Below are 17,209 nucleotides of genomic sequence, written 5' to 3' on the forward strand. Positions count from 1 at the left end.
TCCTCATGGTTTAAATTTTCAGGGTTTCTAAACAGGTTCTTGTGTATATACCAGTATGATTCCATAATGTTATCTAATGATACCAATTTCATACTAAGATTAAATTTATTCTTAAGATACGATGGAGGTTAATAAGAAATAACTCATACTGTGTTTTTCTCTGGTAATTCAATTTGGTATTTTCTCAGTTGGCTCCTCAGGTGAGTTTCTTTAGTTTCAGCATCTTTAACCTGACCTGAAACCAGTAAAATCAACAGAGAGTAAGGAAATATTAGACAGCAATGGAACACTTCTTAGAGAATTTCTTACAACAGAATTATGTCACCCACGGCTGATTCTATCTACTTCTTAATTTCAGCAAAGAATATCCAGATTTGTCCACAAAGATCTTGTGATTTGTCCAGCTTGTAATCTATTTCAGCAGCTGACATCTACTTCAGCTTCAGCAAGCAGTTGCACCAGTCCTTATATCATTCTGAGAATTTAAGCTCTCTTTTAATTTTCGTCCTTAATTACCTTTCCAAATGGTTCTCCAACAGGTGAAAGGGCAAAAGGGAAGGGAAGAGTGGTGGCTGGCACTACCCTCTTTACTCTCTCCTGTGGGACAGCACTTCCTGGACACTACTTCCTCAAGTCTCATATCTCAACTGAAGTAATTTTGAAAACATATGAGTAAATAGGTGAGCTGCTTTCCACTCTATCTATTCAAATAGGTTTCTATATGAAAATGTTATTTAAGCATCAAGTATAATGTTGTGCTCTAACTTACTCTCTAGAGATGTGCAAAAATCTGCAAATACGAAACAAAACCTTTTGCCTTTCACACTGGAATTCAGGAATTTGCATCCATAATGGAAACTTGAAGCAAGCAACAGAAACAGCCCTGTGCTAAAATTACAAGAAACAGCAGCATCTTTTAATTCTAGCACGCTTTACTTATATTCAGTGATTACTTAAAATAAAATTTCAGAATGCATTTATTAAATCAAAGCTTCTGATCAACGGACAGGATGATTCAAACAAAAAAATAATGCAAAGAAAACATTTTCTTCATCTCTCCCATTCCTATAAACCACTGCCCTTACACCGCTCTGCTGTTTAACAGACTATATAAAGGATTAAATTAGCTGAAGAACATTGAGATAAACAATAAATAGCTACACTGTACTTTTGAATAATGTACACAGGGTCAAAATGTGGGTGGAAAAAGTAACATTTTGAAAATGTAAGACTAAATTTTTGAAAGAGGATTATTGGTGGTTCATTCCCTAAACCTGTTTTTAGGCAACTGTCAGATTTCCAGATCAATGAGCCTTCACACACCCATTGCAAAGATGGGAGGGCAAGGCAGTCATGGAAAAACAGAATCAGACCACACACTTCAATGTTTTATTTCTGTTTTTGACAGTTTTGGCGTAAGATGTTCTACCTCAAATCAAGACCCTTTACAGGCAGGTCAACCAAATAACTAGATGCTTTCCTGCTAATTCAAAGATATACTCCCCCCTGCTGCCCTCATTAGGGTATGAACCCTAATTACTGTATCTCATGATTTCAATACCTATTTGCCTCCCTCTCTTTATATTCTTAAAATTATTAAAGGAAAAAAGTGTAATTCCCAGAAATTTATTCATGTATTTGATTGAGACTTACATTTAATTGCGTTTACAAGTTGATTAGTAGTATCTAACCAATTTCTGTAAACACCAATGGACTGAGATAATTGGTCTCTCTCCTTTGTAAGTGTTGCCATCTGTTGCTGCTTCTTGAAATCTACAGAAATATATGTATTTTTAGAAGAAAAAAACAGTAACATAGTTGGTTTAAACATCAGCAAAAATCTCTGCTATTACACAGTTTTGAAGAAGTATTATGGACATAAAAATAATTGCTTCTAAGGAAAAGCAAGCATTTTAAAGTAACTGAAACATACCATTGTAAAACATAAATGACAGACGGTACGGTTCCAAAGGTCTCCTCAAACCTGGAAGATCTGGCTCAAATACAAGAATATATTCAGTGCTATCTCTTCCAGGACTATTTTCAGCCAGCACTAGACTCTAATAAAACAAACAAACAAACATACATAAGTTTTATATTCACACTTGTAGTGACACAAAATAAACAAACATTCTTTAAATGCTAAATCTTGTAAGTTACCTAACACATGATGCCTACACAATATTACTACAGTTTTAAGTATTGGCTTGGAAATGCCTTTTGCAACTATTAAAGAGAAGTTAAATACAAATATTTAGCAGTAACTGTTTTAATATTTAAGAATTGTCATTTTACCTGTTTAAAGAGCCTTATTATTGTTGGCTATAAATTTAAGAGACATGCTCAGAAAAAACTATTCTCTGCAACATCCTGTAAGACTTCCTCAGAGGTACTTCATTCAGCTTGCGAACAAATGCAAATGGAACATTAAAAAGAAAGGCCCGATGTATAAACACAGAGAAGGGAAAACAAACTATTCCCAGTGCTCAGTTAAAGTTACTGCTGTTACCATGGAAGTAGACAGCAGGTCCCAAATGAATAAAGAATATATATCCAAACACTACCATGAACATCAATCTCATTTTTATCAATTCCTTATTGAAAAGGCAAACTAAATCCTTCGCCTTTCTTAACAAACACAGGAAAGATTATAAAACCATAAAGAATGACAGATAGAAATAAAATTAGTATAGGTAATATCTAAATGTACTGTTACTTTGGGAAAGGTATCATGCATAAAATGAATAATGCTTATAATAAAACTCATACTGTTTCCACCTTTAACATGTAGAAATTGCTACTCAACTGGCCAAATCAAGAGAGAGGTAGTTGCAGCCTAAAAGAAGAGATAGATATATAACCTTCAAAGAAAGTCTTTATGGCTTTCAAAAATATTGCAGCTACATATTTAATTAGGAGAAGTCTGTAGGGGAAATATAATTTCCTTAAGAAAATGTATACTAATGAAAATCTAAACATTTTCCCTCATTAAACAAGTTTAGTATTCCTGAACCTCAGTGTAAGGGTAAGCATGTCAGATTATCATCTTCATTACAATGACAGTAATTAGATTTATAAACAAGATGGAACAATTTCAAGATACTTGAAAAAAACGGTGGCGTGTGCCATCCCATCCCCATTCGTCATATGAAAAGTACATTGCACCACAACCAACAAATCCTTTCCACATGAGCTTTGTGAGTTGTCTAAAGTCAGAGAACTTGGCATAAATTAGACAACTGAAAACTGCCTGAAGAGAAGAACAAATACAGGATTCACTAAAATGGAATTACTCCCAATGCAAGACTAGGAAACACAAGTTACTGTCAAAAGCAGTAAAAACTCATCAAATCGCAATAAAGAGAGGACAGAAGAACGTAAGAACCTCCTCCCACCTTAAACCAGGAACATTTAAGTAGAAATAAAAAGCATCTGCTTACAAAAATCCTGTAAAACCCCAAAAAAGCCAAAGAAAAAAATCTGAAATATCCACTGTCCCCCCCGCCTCCCCTTACACAGGTTGTTAGCCACTGAAGCACGACTGGAGTATATAGGTCACAACGGCTAAACAGCAGGTTATTAGCACATGGAAACAAAAAAAATTGCTATTTCTGCATCAGTGAGGAGTCTGAGAAATTATCCAGTAATTTTGTCTGAACTGTCAGACTTTGCTCTATGGGGTTATTAATCGCTTAATAGTATGAAGTTATAAACATCTGTTCAAATTTCTACCACAGATGTAAATGCGAGATTTGGAGAGAAAAAAAATGCTAGTTCATCAAACCACTGGTTACAGATGACCCCTTACCTATGGTTTTGCACTTTTTCCCACCCCAGCTGCCCAAGAAAAATGTGCTCACAAGCCAGTTAGTAAAGTACTCCTGAAACATGGCTGGGGAACACGAGAAATTCGGAGTGCTCAATAAATCAATTAGTATATTAATTTTATCTCATCCTTCGTCCGTGTATATTTCTAGCTTGTTTTTCATACATATTTTGTCACTTTTCCTTATGGATCAGAGTAGACCAGAGCTTGACAGATTGTTTAGTGAAAAATGTTTGCCCGTGTTAACTGTATTTTTCTGTTCTTTGTTGTTATCAACAGAGAATTATTTATGCTGTGTCATTAACTTTTATCTATGTAGTTCCGTAAAAGCAGTTGATGTACTGAATAAAATAAATTATGAAGATTTTAGTAATTCTAATGGGGTTTTATTGGTGTGATTTCGAAGATTTACTGGGTGATTTTGTAGTTGTTAAGGCGGTGTCTGCCTCCACCTGGCACACACTGATGCTGGTCTGCTGAGAAAATGCTTCCAATGAATGAGTTAAAAAATGTGGCAGAGGAAATGTCTTTAAAAAGTTGGATTCTCCTTCAGAACACCTTCTAAATGTCTGAAGATTTCCATATACTTCAGGATATATACCTATTTCACCACACGAAATACTCCTATTTACTGAAGTTCTCTGTAGGCTTTTAAGAGTGATGCTGTGACCATTCCACTCAGAACAGATGTGTAGTTCTATGCTCAGCTGGGTTTTTTGGTGTGTTTCGAACAGCTTCTGGTTTTGTGCATATGCACATTTCAATTTGAGACTTCTATATTATGGTTTGTAACAATAGTTACAAATGGTACTCACAGGTCTTAAAAATTCAATCTGTATTTGTTGAAGAAAAAGTGACTGTGATGACCTAATTCCAATGTGCAGTACTTTCAGAGGTATGCATGATGTTACAGCTGGAAATTTAAATTGAAATAAGACAAGCATTTTTAATGGTCAAGGGTACTAGTAACTGAAATAAAGTGTAAAGAGAAGTAGAGAAGTGGCAGCTTTATCTTTACTTCTTCAAATGAGGATAGGATGCCTTTCTGCAATGCATATATAAGCCTAGTCAGCTTGAGAAAATGTAAAGAGAACCCAGAAAAATTTCATTACATATATACGGGTATGTCAGAATAAATGATCTCAAGATCTTACAGCCAGACAGTATTACAAATAAAAATGTAAAATACCACTAATATTAACGGTTTAACTATAAATTAGTGAAGTGTTATTTACATGTGAAATTCAAACGAAGACTTATCCTGGATCCCCCTGTATGTCCCATTCCCTAAGTGAATGTACTTGTAAACTTCCCTCGCTTGGCAAGGATAAACAGTTCAAAGAATGTCCTTCCTTCAGATTTTCTGAAAATCAGAAACCAAATAATAAAGAGAAGAAATGATTTATCTACTTATCTGCAGGGGAAGGCTACAAGAGGGGATGCTAACCCTCCACAAAACATGACGAGGTGCAAGACCAACTTTGAAACTGTAGGAAAATAGGCCCCATTAGAACCATTATTCATGGAGCTAACTGTATTTTAGTCACACTTACGATTTCAGCTGTTCCTCTGTTAAATGGAAACTCAACTGTACTGACTTTCCCCTGAAATTGTGGGATCTCCGTATCATCTTCACTGGGGCTCTTAATTTTTGTTATTATTCTGCCAACTAGATCAGCTCCAGTGGGGTTGTTGTATTCATCCTGTAAGTAAAAAACCCAAAAAAGTTAGTCTGGAATATGAACTAAGTAATCAATTTTTGTACTCAAAAGGGTTTATGTGGCAAGGTGCTGGCTGTGGGGCGGCTGCAGGGGTGGCCTCTCTGAGGAGAGGCTGGGGCTGCCTGTGCAGGCTCCAACCCATCCACCACAGAGCACAGCCTGGCTCTTCAGCCAAAACAGTGGCTGCTCTAGGAAAGTATGTTTTAAAAAAGGGCAAAAATGCACTGGACAAGGAGAAGGGGGGAAAAAAGCCATGACAGACAGAAGAGGGAACACCAAAGTGAGAGCAGGAGTAGGGGATGGGGAAGTAGGTGCCCCAGGCGCCATAGCAGATTCCTCTCAGCTCATGGGGAGACCATGGTGGAGGAGGTATTTCCCTGCAGCCTACGAAGGACTATGGTGGAGCAGATATTCATATGGCAGCCAATGGAGAGCCCCATGTTAGAGCAGGTGAGTATACACTAAAGGACTGCAGCCTGTGAGGATGGCTCACACTGGAGCAGATCATTACTGCAGTACTGCATGGAGGGACCCACACTAGAGCTGGGAAATGTGAGGAGTAAGGAGCAGCAGAGAGGAGCTGTTACGGACTGGACCATGTCCCCCATTCCCCACCCTGTCCCACCTGGGGAAAGGTAGAGGAGTCTGGAGCAAAGTGAGCCTGGGAAAGGTAGGGTGGAAGGTGTTGCTTTACTTTTTTTGTCTTTGTTTCTCACTACTCAAATCTAGTTTAATTGGCCATAAATTAAATTAATTTTCCACAAGTCAAGTCTGCTTTGCCCATGGCAGTAACTGGTAAGCAATCTCCCTGTATCCTTGTGAACATTCAAGGTTCAGGAAATCTTATTTTTTTGTAACAGAAGATATCTACTGGAAGAAAAATCATGGAGAGAATCATCTGCTATAGGTATGCGGTTTCCCCACTAGAATCTAGTCTTAAAACATCTTTTTTTCCTGTGGCAACAAGAAATGGGTTTCAATTGCCTAAGATGCCTGACAGCAAGGACTGCATGTTTCAGTCATCTGTAAACAAAACAAGATACACCTGTCAAACTGAAAATCATCTGATGCACATCTTTTTTGTGAAGTTAATCTGCAGAAAGATAGCAGCAATGCCTTACAGGAAAATTCAATGTATTTTTAGCAGTCTTACACATTTCCCTAATTATGATTTTGTATTTAAGTATAGTTACCGTTACATGGAGGCATAAATCCTTAACCAGTGTACGGCTAGCAAGAGCTCGAACATTTGAAACTGCCGGAGTAGCTGGTAAAGAATCAGGTAACAAGCGTACAGGGTCATTAGGTACAACGTCAAAAGTAATCTAGCAGAAAAAGGAGGAAGAATAAAATAAAACAAAATGAAACAAAGACTGATATAATTCACCTATGTGTATAGGCTGCTCAAAAAATACGTAAACAAATGCATGTGAAATCCACTGAGAATCTTGAAATAAACTAGCATGACCAGTTACACTAGGTTGCAAATTATGCAGCTCTCTTATTCCACAAAATTTCTGCTTAGTTATAAAAGCTACTGAAAATATATTTTCATAATCAACACCTTAAAATCAGTAACCATTAAAATAAAAACACTTTTTTTTTGCAAAGCTTGCACGTGAGTTTATTTGTATTTTGAATCTACAAAGTATTATATTTCTCCCAGATGATTCTGTCTTACATGTTCTTGGCTACATGTAATAAATTATAAATTCAAACCTGGTCACTGGTGAGAATGTTTGTCTTATCCATTGCGAAGGCAAACTGGATATTGTAAATGCCAACTCGCTCTGGAACCACTTTATCCCTAAATAAATCAAAAACAAAAAACAAGCAAAAGTGAGTCAATATTAAAGCGACAAATATGTGAGTATGCAAGCAATCTAAATTCTGGGTAGTCTTCCAGAACTAGTTAAAAAGTCCTGTTAAGTATTCCTCTATAATCATGGAATGATTAGGGTTGGAAAGGACCTTGATATCATAGAATCACAGAATGGTTTGGGTTGGAAAAGACTTCAAGATCATCTAGTTCCCCCTCCATCTAGACCCTCCTGCCATAGGCAGGGACATCTCCCACTAGACTATGTCACCCAAGGTCTTCCAAGGAAAGACCACTAAACTGACAGGGTCAAGTTCTTGGTTCAGGATTAACATCCAGCTACAGAAGATATTAAATCAGGGTTAAGTCCACTTTGTCTAACCTGCAATTCTACAGCAGTTGAATGTAACATTGAGGAATGTTACTAGCCAAGTGACGAGTAGATTATATAGTCTCTCCATTGCTAGCATTTCTCTTTATGTATTCTAATATATTAGACTCTTCTCTACTCCCAGATTAAACAAATGTCAAATGTATTTAGGGAAGAACTCAATCCTCATGTGCAATGCATCTTGCTAGTATCTCTTACCATTCTGCAGCACTGTATCATACTAATTCTGTAACAATTTATTATCAAAATCTAAACCTCTTTGTTTGTATTTCAAATCGAGTTTTGTAAGTTGTGTCAATAATTATAAAATGAACGCTTCTATACCTGAAGTAGAAGAAGCCATCTTCCTTGTCATCCTTCACTTTACTACAGCTAAATACTGTAACCTGAAAAGATGGAAAAAAAATATTAATGCCATACACTGAAAGTTCAAGTACCTTACTTGCAATGTCTTAATGATCTGTAGTACTGATAGCACACAGTAATTAAATTAGATCACCTATAATTTATATAGTAGTTTCATGTTCTTAATTCCCAGACTCTCTTCTTTGCAAGATTCATGGAGTCAATTTTTAATAGTCTCCCTGTTATTAATTAGCTTCTGCAGAGTGGTAACATTTTTGTCCTTATTATAGCCTTGACATTTGAACAGTCTGCCAACTTTTATCAGGACAGATATTGATAAACAAGTATGATTTATACGTAATACTTGTAATTTAAAATCTAGAACAAGATATTGATCTAAATTAAATGAAGGGAAGTTTCTACTATTAGTTTGTCCTATGATGGCATTTTGATACCCATTTTGAAAACACATTTTGATGACTTACATCAATTGGCATCCTAGTTCCCATGCTCTGTGCTTCCCACATTTTCATTGAAATCCGTGCTGGATTAATATTTCTGATAATGTTGTCATCTTCAGAAAGAACACTAACCATAAAATCTGTAGAATGAAACCCAAGATTTTCAGGATTATTTTTAATCAGAATTAAAAAGATCAAACTCCATGAATTTCTGTTGTCTCCCTCATAGCTAAAGGAAAACCACACAAAACTCGCATTCCAAACAGAACTCAAGTAACAAAAAGTTTAAAACCAGATATGGAAAACCTTCTCTCTCCAGCCCTGTAATTAGACTAGGTAACTATCCTTAGAAGAGAAACCGCCTACTTTATCCAGTGAGTGCTTTAATAAAACCTCTCAAATTTCAAGTCTACTTTTTCCACATTATCATTCTTATCAAAATAGCAAGCCAGGCTTCTAGTTAAGTAGCTTACTCTTTTCTTCAAAGACAGGAAATCCAGATCTCCCTCTTCCTTCACAAGTGCTTTAGCCATTGAACTGCTGGCTAGCAAGGTGCAGTAGTTGTAACAACACCACCACAACTACTATTTTCCCCGTTAGCCACTGTGTCCAGCTCAGGGGCCCCCAACATAAGACAGACATGGACCTGTTAGAACAAGTCTAGAGAAGAGTTATGAGAATAATCACAGGGCTGCAGCACCTCACCTGTGAAGGCAGACTGAGAGGGTTGGGGTTGTTCAGCTTGGAGAAGAGAAGGCTCTGGGGGAACCTTAGAGCAGCTTCCAGTGCCTAAAAGGGGCCTGTGAGAAAGCTGGAGAGGGACTTCTTGCAAGAGCCTGTAGTGATAGGACAACGAGAAATGGCAACCTGGTCTAGTGGAAGATGCCCTTGGCTATGGCAGGGTGGCTGGAACTAGATGATCCTTAACATCCCTTCCAACCCAAACCATTTGATGATTCTAGGAACTTGCCAAGAGCTCTCTAAGAAACCAAGTACTCTGCATCAGCAGTATCACTCACATTCACACAGTTGTCAACTCCTTCAAAGGCATTTGCAAGACACTAATTCCCTGTACAAAAATCATGTCGTTTCCAACCTGCTCCAATTTCTACATTTATCTATGTACTGACTTAATTATATTCTTTATATTCCTTCCAGTCCAGTAACCGCCCAGTACTGAAAAATGTATATACTGATGAAAAGTTTCCCTAAGCCCTCCTGAAACTTTTTTGAAATGGCATCAGATTTCCCATCTTAACTTATTCATTTCAAATAAAGGCCAAATTAAATAGTATTACCATATCAGTTAGTAACTTAACAATAATTTAAAATTAAGTGAATACAATCCAGTATAGGAAATTTGTTAGTATTTGTGTCATTAAATAGGTCTAGAAGTCCTTTTAGTTATTTTAAATTTCACTAAATTGTTACTGAAGTTTTTTTTTTTGCCTTCCTTAAGGAAGTATTGTCTTTTAAGTGACAGAATCTACTTGCTTTATACTTCTTCACTTATTTAGACAGCACTTCAGTTTTCTGAAGAATGTTGTTTATCATGGTTTCAGAGTGCAAGCTGTGTTACTGCAAATTAAACAGGAAAATTTTCTAGAAGAAAATTGTATACTTCACTGTATATATTTTCTGGAAGAAAAATGTATACTTCATTGGCAAATTCAAGAACCATATCATAAGGGCTATTTATTTCCAGAATTAATGTAACTAGTTAGCATAGGTTTCTTATTCATGCCAAAGCTTCCCTACATGAAAAAGGCAGAGATTTCAAATTCTCTTCTGCTTTTCACAAAAGGTGTTTCCTCATGGTCATAACTGGCTGGTCATTATTTGTTTTCTTTATTGTGAATACTACTGGGACAGAAAACATAATAAGGAGTTTTTTCTTTTATGACTCAGCAGCCTTAGTTAGAAAGTGAAGATCAACCTTTTGTGAGAACACACAAGACAGAGTATTTTTTACTGTTCCCAGCTTACTCCTGATCACTTTTTGGTTCCTCTTAGCTCACAGTTTGCCTATAATTTCCTAGCTACCTCTTCTGTTACTATTCCACAGAAAATGAGGCAAGGAAAAACGTGAATGAACTAGCTCAGATCATCTTTTTGGAAGATCAAAAAATCAGACTCAGAAATTTGGTATTTCACTAAGGACAGAGAATAGTTTCTGCAGTTTTACCATTTATAGACAAAGCCAGGTACTTGAACCAAATAAATAAGAGATAATTTGAAATGCTTTCCAAATATGTTGTATATATCTTTTTTCTCCAAGTGTTACAGAGGCATCTAAGACAGAGCTGTTACAAAGAACTGAGACAAAACAGACCAAAAAAAAAAAAACCACCAACAAAACCATTAGAAGAACCATCAAAATAGGTTTTCAAAGGTTTACAAAGCTCTTGAGTGACTGCTTTCCACCAAAGTATCCTTATACATACCAGGAAAGGTACCTCCTGCTTGGAAAGAAGAACTTCTGTCATATTTAACATTCAAGCAGACAGGCTTCTCAGGATCAGGCAGGACATTTAAGGTGATTATAGGACAATCTAATATGGTCTTGTTGTATGTGGCTTTAAGCTGTAAAGTGTGCTCTCCCCTGAAATATACCAAAAATAGTGAAAACTGTTATGAAATCTTTTCCAAAAAGACAATTTTCAAAAGACTTTAGGTCTGAATCATGTAAATGAAAGCATGATAAATATCTAAAAGTTATCATTAGTAAAGGGAAGAAGAGGAGATTCAGAGCAGCCCTGTGGAGAAGGACTTGGGGGTGCTGGTCAATAAGAAAATGAACAGGAGCCAGCTTCAATGTGCGCTCGCAGCCCAGAAAGCCAACCGTACCCTGGGGCTGCAACAAAAGGAGCGTGACCAGCAGGTCGAAGGAGGTCATCCTGCCCCTCTACTCTGCTCTTGTGAGGCCTCACTTGGAGTATTGTGTGCAGTTCTGGTGTGCTCAACATAAAAAGGACACGGAACTGTTGGAACAAGTCCTGAGGAGGGCCACAAGGATGATCAGGGGCTGGAGCACCTCCCGTATGAAGACAGGCTGAGGAAGTTGGGGCTGTTCAGCCTGGAGAAGAGAAGGCTGCGTGAAGACCTCATAGCAGCCTTCCAGTATCTGAAGGGGGCCTATAGGGATGCTGGGGAGGGACTTTTCATCAGGGACTGTAGTGATAGGACAAGGGGTAATGGGTTTAAACTTAAACAGGGGAAGTTCAGGTTAGATGTAAGGAAGAAGTTCTGTGCTGTAAGGGTGGTGAGGCACTGGAATGGGTTGCCCAAAGAATTTGTGAATGCTCCATCCCTGGCAGTGTTCAAGGCCAGGTTGGACAGAGCCTTGGGCAACACGGCCTAGTGTGAGGTGTCCCTGCCCATGGCAGGGTGTTGGAACCAGATGATCTTAAGGTCCTTTCCAACCCTAACTATTCTATGATTCTATAAGTTAGATAAGTAAAATCATAAGATATTAGCTTATTAAATTTAATTTTGCTTTAAAGCAAAACCCTTTAAAGCAAAATTAAGGAGAAGGACTTGGGGGTGCTGGTTGTTGAGAAAATGAACATGAGCTGGCTTCAGTGTGTGCTCACAGCCCAGATAGTCAACCGTATCCTGGGCTGCATCAAAGGGAGTGTGACCAGCAGGTCGAAGGAGGTGATCCTGCCCCTCTACTCTGCTCTTGTGAGACCTCACCTGGAGTATTGTGTGCAGTTCTGGTGTCCTCAGCATAAAAAGGACATGGAACTGCTGGAACAAGTCCAGAGGAGGGCCACGAGGATGATCAGGGGACTGGAGCACCTCCCGTATGAAGACAGGCTGAGGAAGTTGGGGCTGTTCAGTCTGGAGAAGAGAAGGCTGCGTGGAGACCTCACAGCAGCCTTCCAGTATCTGAAGGGGGCCTATAGGGATGCTGGGGAGGGACACTTCGTCAGGGACTGTAGTGACAGGACAAGGGGTAATGGGTTCAAACTTAAACAGGGGAAGTTTAGATTGGATATAAGGAGGAAGTTCTTTCCTGTTAGGGTGGTGAGACACTGGAATGGGTTGCCCAGGGAGGTTGTGAGTGCTCCATCCCTGGCGGTGTTCAAAGCCAGGTTGGGATGGTTTAGTGGGAGGTGTCCCTGCCCACGGCAGGGGGGTTGGAACTAGATGATCTTGAGGTCCTTTCCAACCCTAACTATTCTATGATTCTATGATTCTAATATTTCATTAGCTTGATCTAGCAACTACAGCTTTAAGTTGCAGAAGACATTAAAGTGGAATGCAAGCATAGCTAATTAAAATGCTGCCTCATGAGCATTCTGCTTTGAAAGTTTCCAGACAGTGAATCTGCACTTACAACTCACACTTAGCAAAATGCACTGCAAGTTTTCAGTGACTTCATCACTACAGAAAAACTCAATTTGAAATTTAAGGTTTTAAACAGAACTGAGAACATAGTGCTTAACTGCACAGGGGCTGTACTCCCCAGTTTTGATTATGCTTTTGATTAAAAGCAATGACTCTGCCAAGCATCAAAGGAGAAAACTTTTATCACTGTCCCAAACTGAATTATTACTTAATACTCTGATTAAAAATGAACACGGGTTATTAGAGCTACATCAGCAGGTAGTTACTAGGTCTACATTAGGTCTACTTGCTTGATCGAGCCCACAGAAGGCCATGAGGGCCGGAGCACCTCTCCCATGAAGACAGGCTGAGAGACCTGGGCTTGTTCAGCCTGGAGGAGAGAAGGCTCCAGAGAGACCTTAGAGCAGCTTCCAGGGCCTGAAGGGGCTGACAAGAAAACTGGACAGGGGCTTTTGACGATGGCAAAGAGTGACAGGACAAGGAGGAATGGCTTTAACCTGACATAGGGTAGATTCAGATTAAGTATTAGGAAAAAATTCTTTACTGTGAGGCTGGTGAGGTGCTGGTTGCCCAGAGAAGCTGTGGCTGCCCCATCCCTGGCAGTGTTCAAGGCCAGGTTGGACAGGGTTTTGAGCAACTTTGTCTAGTGGAAGGTGTCCCTGCACATGACAGGGGGTTGGAACTGGATGATCTTAAGGTCCCTTCCAACCCAAACCCTTCTATGATTCTATCCTATAAATAGTATGATGTTATCACTGAGCAAACCTGTTTCTCCAGTAATACACTGATAGCTAACATTCACCATCCTCCATGAAGATGCAGGCATTATAAATACACTAAGCAACATCGATAGCATTTCAAATAAGCTTTCTTCCAAATAGAAGTAGCATACAAAAATATCAACTACTGTGAAATGCTTCAGAAGTTTAAGAACAAGCACTTATTGCTAGTTCCTAAGCTACCTACACCCAACCTAGTCTTGCAAGAAAAGCGAGTGGATGGCAAAACCGTGAACATGAAGAGGATATAGAAATAATGAATTCAAAAAGTCAGATGGGACATGAAAGGGAAGCCAGGGTGACTGACATGAAACAGGAGTCATGGGACAGACATCTGCAGGAAATGGGACTTCATTAGTTCTACTGCAAATAAGAAAAAATAAAAATATATATTTAAAACTCTTTCAGCCACTTTACTTAATCCTGTAAAACAATGGTTAGCACCCAGAGGACTGGGGTTTCAACACTCCTAAAACGGGTTCCTATCTTGAAAGTATAGGTCTGGATCTGGTCACTCAAAGGCTGTATATTTCATATATTTTAAGCAGTTTATGACACCATCTACACTAGGTACAGGCTGACAATTATAAGCTGTGCTGGACCATGACCAGAAAAAACAGGATTTGGAAAATTAGAACAGCAGCTTCTCACAAAACCAAAAGAAGCAGCATCTGAACTTTATTTAGTTAAGCACTTAATTTCTTATATCTCACTATTTTGCCTTCCACCAGCATATAAATAAAAAATGTTTGACCTTAGCTCTAGGCTAATTCTGGTAAGTCCTTTGTGAAATGCGCACCTTAAAAACATCTAGCCAGGCAACATATCAGCATTCAATCTCTTTTCCATGAAGTTTTCACCACTTACCTAGGTGCATGAATACAAATAACTCCCAGGTTAGCCCTACCAGTTTCATCTGTTTTATGTTGCTGGTTTGAAGAAACAATCTGTCAAAAAAAATATTTTTATTCTTTCAATGACACAGAAGTAGTATCAAGTCTTAGTATACCCCATCTGCCTGCATATTGCTTTCATTTAAGCAATGGCTTCTTTGTATTTTTTCACTCTAAATTAGGGAAAGATACAATTATGAATACAATATTAAGAGGTTTCAGAATTCTCCCTGTCCATTTTGAACTAGGACATTTTTGTTCATTAATACGTAGCTTTAAGGTTTGGAAGACAGCAAAGGAAGCCATGGACACATTCTGAGTTCTTCTGTAATGAATTTCTTTCTAATGAGAGGAATCAACTTTTTCATTGATGGTATAACTCAACAATGTGGTGCAAATGTCTGTCATTATCTGCATAGGGTTTGGCATTAAATTGCTTTCCCTGTGCTACTTCAGCACAGATTTCAGGAGACTGAAGTGTCTAGTGTCCACTTACACAAAACCAATGTTTTTGGAATATTTGAAGTGGGCAATCTTCTTCCAAATTATTTTCTTTCCCAAATCTCATGTCAGTAAGCTACAAGAATAAAACTATTTTAGGGAAAAAAAAAATAAAATTTGAAAGTTGATTCATAATGGATCAGCTATGGGAGCATGAATTTATTCTACCATGTCACCAGAGAACAGCAACGGCAAAAAATAAGTGCTTAATGGTTCAAATGGAAGGCAGCTGTGTAAAGATACATTAAGAAGGTTGCCAGACATTTCACACACTCTCTTGAAGAGTATATTCTATTAGAAAGTATATACAAAATAAGTTTATAATTAAAATTACTGTACATTACAGAATGGAAAGTTTAAGTTTTTACAGGAACCTGTGCTTTGCACACTTCCAGTACTGAGCTGGTTTTATTGAACATAAAGGTTCTGAGGGTTTCTCGATGTTCATCTAGTTTTGGACCTGTAAGCTAGAGAATGAAGTATATAAAAGGCATGCTGCAACCGCAGAATATCAGGCTTAGAAGACTTAGAGAAGGGAATGTGAAATATAGACAGACAGCTTATCTGAGAATTTCAGTTCCCAAAAGCTTTTTATTTCCTTTGGAAGACTGTGCATACAAGCTGTTTGAATTGACAAGGCAAGACAGTTCTCTAAAGAGGCTCTCCAAGATCATAATGAATTTTGATCTGATGTCTGTTCAGCAAATATGCAGTTGGCTGCTCTGCTAACGTATAAAAGTAACTCTTATAAATGATACTGGCATTGAGTTCTAAGATATATGGCTGGTCTTCCATGAAGGAAGGCATAATAGCTCAAAAGACACAGCACGCCACCACAACATATCTTTGATCAGGCAGAATGACCACTCGGTATTGCTGTCAAGGTTGGATGTTTGCTCAAGAACAACGTAACTAGAAGTCCCAAGAAGCTGCAGTTGCCATCATAAAGGCAGTAGCTGGGGCCAACTAACAAAAAAAGCCAATAAAAACAAGTAATAGTAGCATAATTTTAAATTTGGGGAAATTAATTGTGAGATTGTGGCGGTTCTTGAGGGGATGAGTAAAAGAAAGTTCTTAGCCGCTGTGTCTTCCAAGGGAACTGAGAGACACAAATGCATGGCAAGCAGGAACAAAAAGGGAACAAGACCAGCTCTACATGAAAAAATGTCATGTCCAGAGCTAGATGAATATATCCTTCATAATGTACCACTCAATATGACAATCTCTGCATGAACAGTTACATTTAACACTTCAACTTTTTTTTCCAACAAGAATTTTCAACAGAATACTCCATTCATTAATTCCCTTCTTCGTACAGACCAATGTGCAGACTATCTGACACTCATAACTCACTTATGGAAAGGGCAGAAACTACTTAAATTTGGGTTAGATTTGCAGCCTCACTGTTTTAATTTGGTTCATACTGCCAATGCTTTTCATGGAGACAATAAAGTAGGGATCAAAGTTGCTGACTAGCTTTACATACAGACCACAAGTCATATATTCAGGAACCACAATCGAAGAACCACCTGATAAAAACTATTTGGTGGCCAGTTTAGGCCACAACACCGTGATTGTTATTCAGGATATTACCTCAGATAAAGTGTGGGACAGGGTGGGGTTGTGTGCATGCAGAATTTGGAAAAAGGTTCAGCAGAATGGATACTAATTACACTTGGACATCATACATTAGGAATTTAGTTATATTTGTGATTGTTATAATGAAAGAGCTGAACAATCTGTCCTGGGAACTGTTTACATTATTTGCTGACACTACCATTATATGAGATTAATTATTTTGTGCCTTTACAGTATTTTATTCACTTTTCAAAAAGATTTCTTGAAAATGAAGAAGATAATGTAGACATGAAAACAAAAATGTGTTAAAGAAAGCTCAGCAAATAAGGTCTATGCTTACCTTTATGCTGTTGCTTCTTATAAGGCTGATTTTGACATTAGGTTCAGGTGTTGGATTTCCCCACTGATCACAAAGCTGAACAATAAGGGGCTTCTGCAATTCTCTACCATTAATCACTGCAACAGGCTGAAGGAGATACAAATACATTATACTATTCTGTTCTAGGTATATCAGACATTCATGGCAGGTGAGGAACCCCCAC

At 38.1% G+C, this 17,209-nt stretch overlaps 1 protein-coding gene across 2 annotated transcripts in view; it reads right to left on the reverse strand.

The window, feature by feature from the left end:
• Positions 1-17,209, reverse strand: part of SMCHD1 (structural maintenance of chromosomes flexible hinge domain containing 1) — a 73,102-nt gene that overhangs the window by 10,284 nt on the left and 45,609 nt on the right. For both annotated transcript variants that reach the window (XM_065668071.1, XM_065668072.1), the window contains exons 30-40: positions 17,008-17,133; positions 14,563-14,642; positions 11,008-11,165; positions 8,588-8,703; positions 8,082-8,143; positions 7,267-7,354; positions 6,741-6,872; positions 5,380-5,529; positions 1,934-2,060; positions 1,654-1,773; positions 150-235 (exon numbers count right to left, since the gene is read on the reverse strand). In XM_065668071.1, the coding sequence (XP_065524143.1) occupies positions 150-235; positions 1,654-1,773; positions 1,934-2,060; positions 5,380-5,529; positions 6,741-6,872; positions 7,267-7,354; positions 8,082-8,143; positions 8,588-8,703; positions 11,008-11,165; positions 14,563-14,642; positions 17,008-17,133 (1,245 nt within the window). The remainder of the gene's footprint in view (positions 1-149; positions 236-1,653; positions 1,774-1,933; positions 2,061-5,379; positions 5,530-6,740; positions 6,873-7,266; positions 7,355-8,081; positions 8,144-8,587; positions 8,704-11,007; positions 11,166-14,562; positions 14,643-17,007; positions 17,134-17,209) is intronic.

The sequence above is a fragment of the Lathamus discolor genome, chromosome 2 (assembly GCF_037157495.1).
Source record: "Lathamus discolor isolate bLatDis1 chromosome 2, bLatDis1.hap1, whole genome shotgun sequence".
Taxonomy (NCBI): Eukaryota; Metazoa; Chordata; class Aves; order Psittaciformes; family Psittacidae; genus Lathamus; species Lathamus discolor.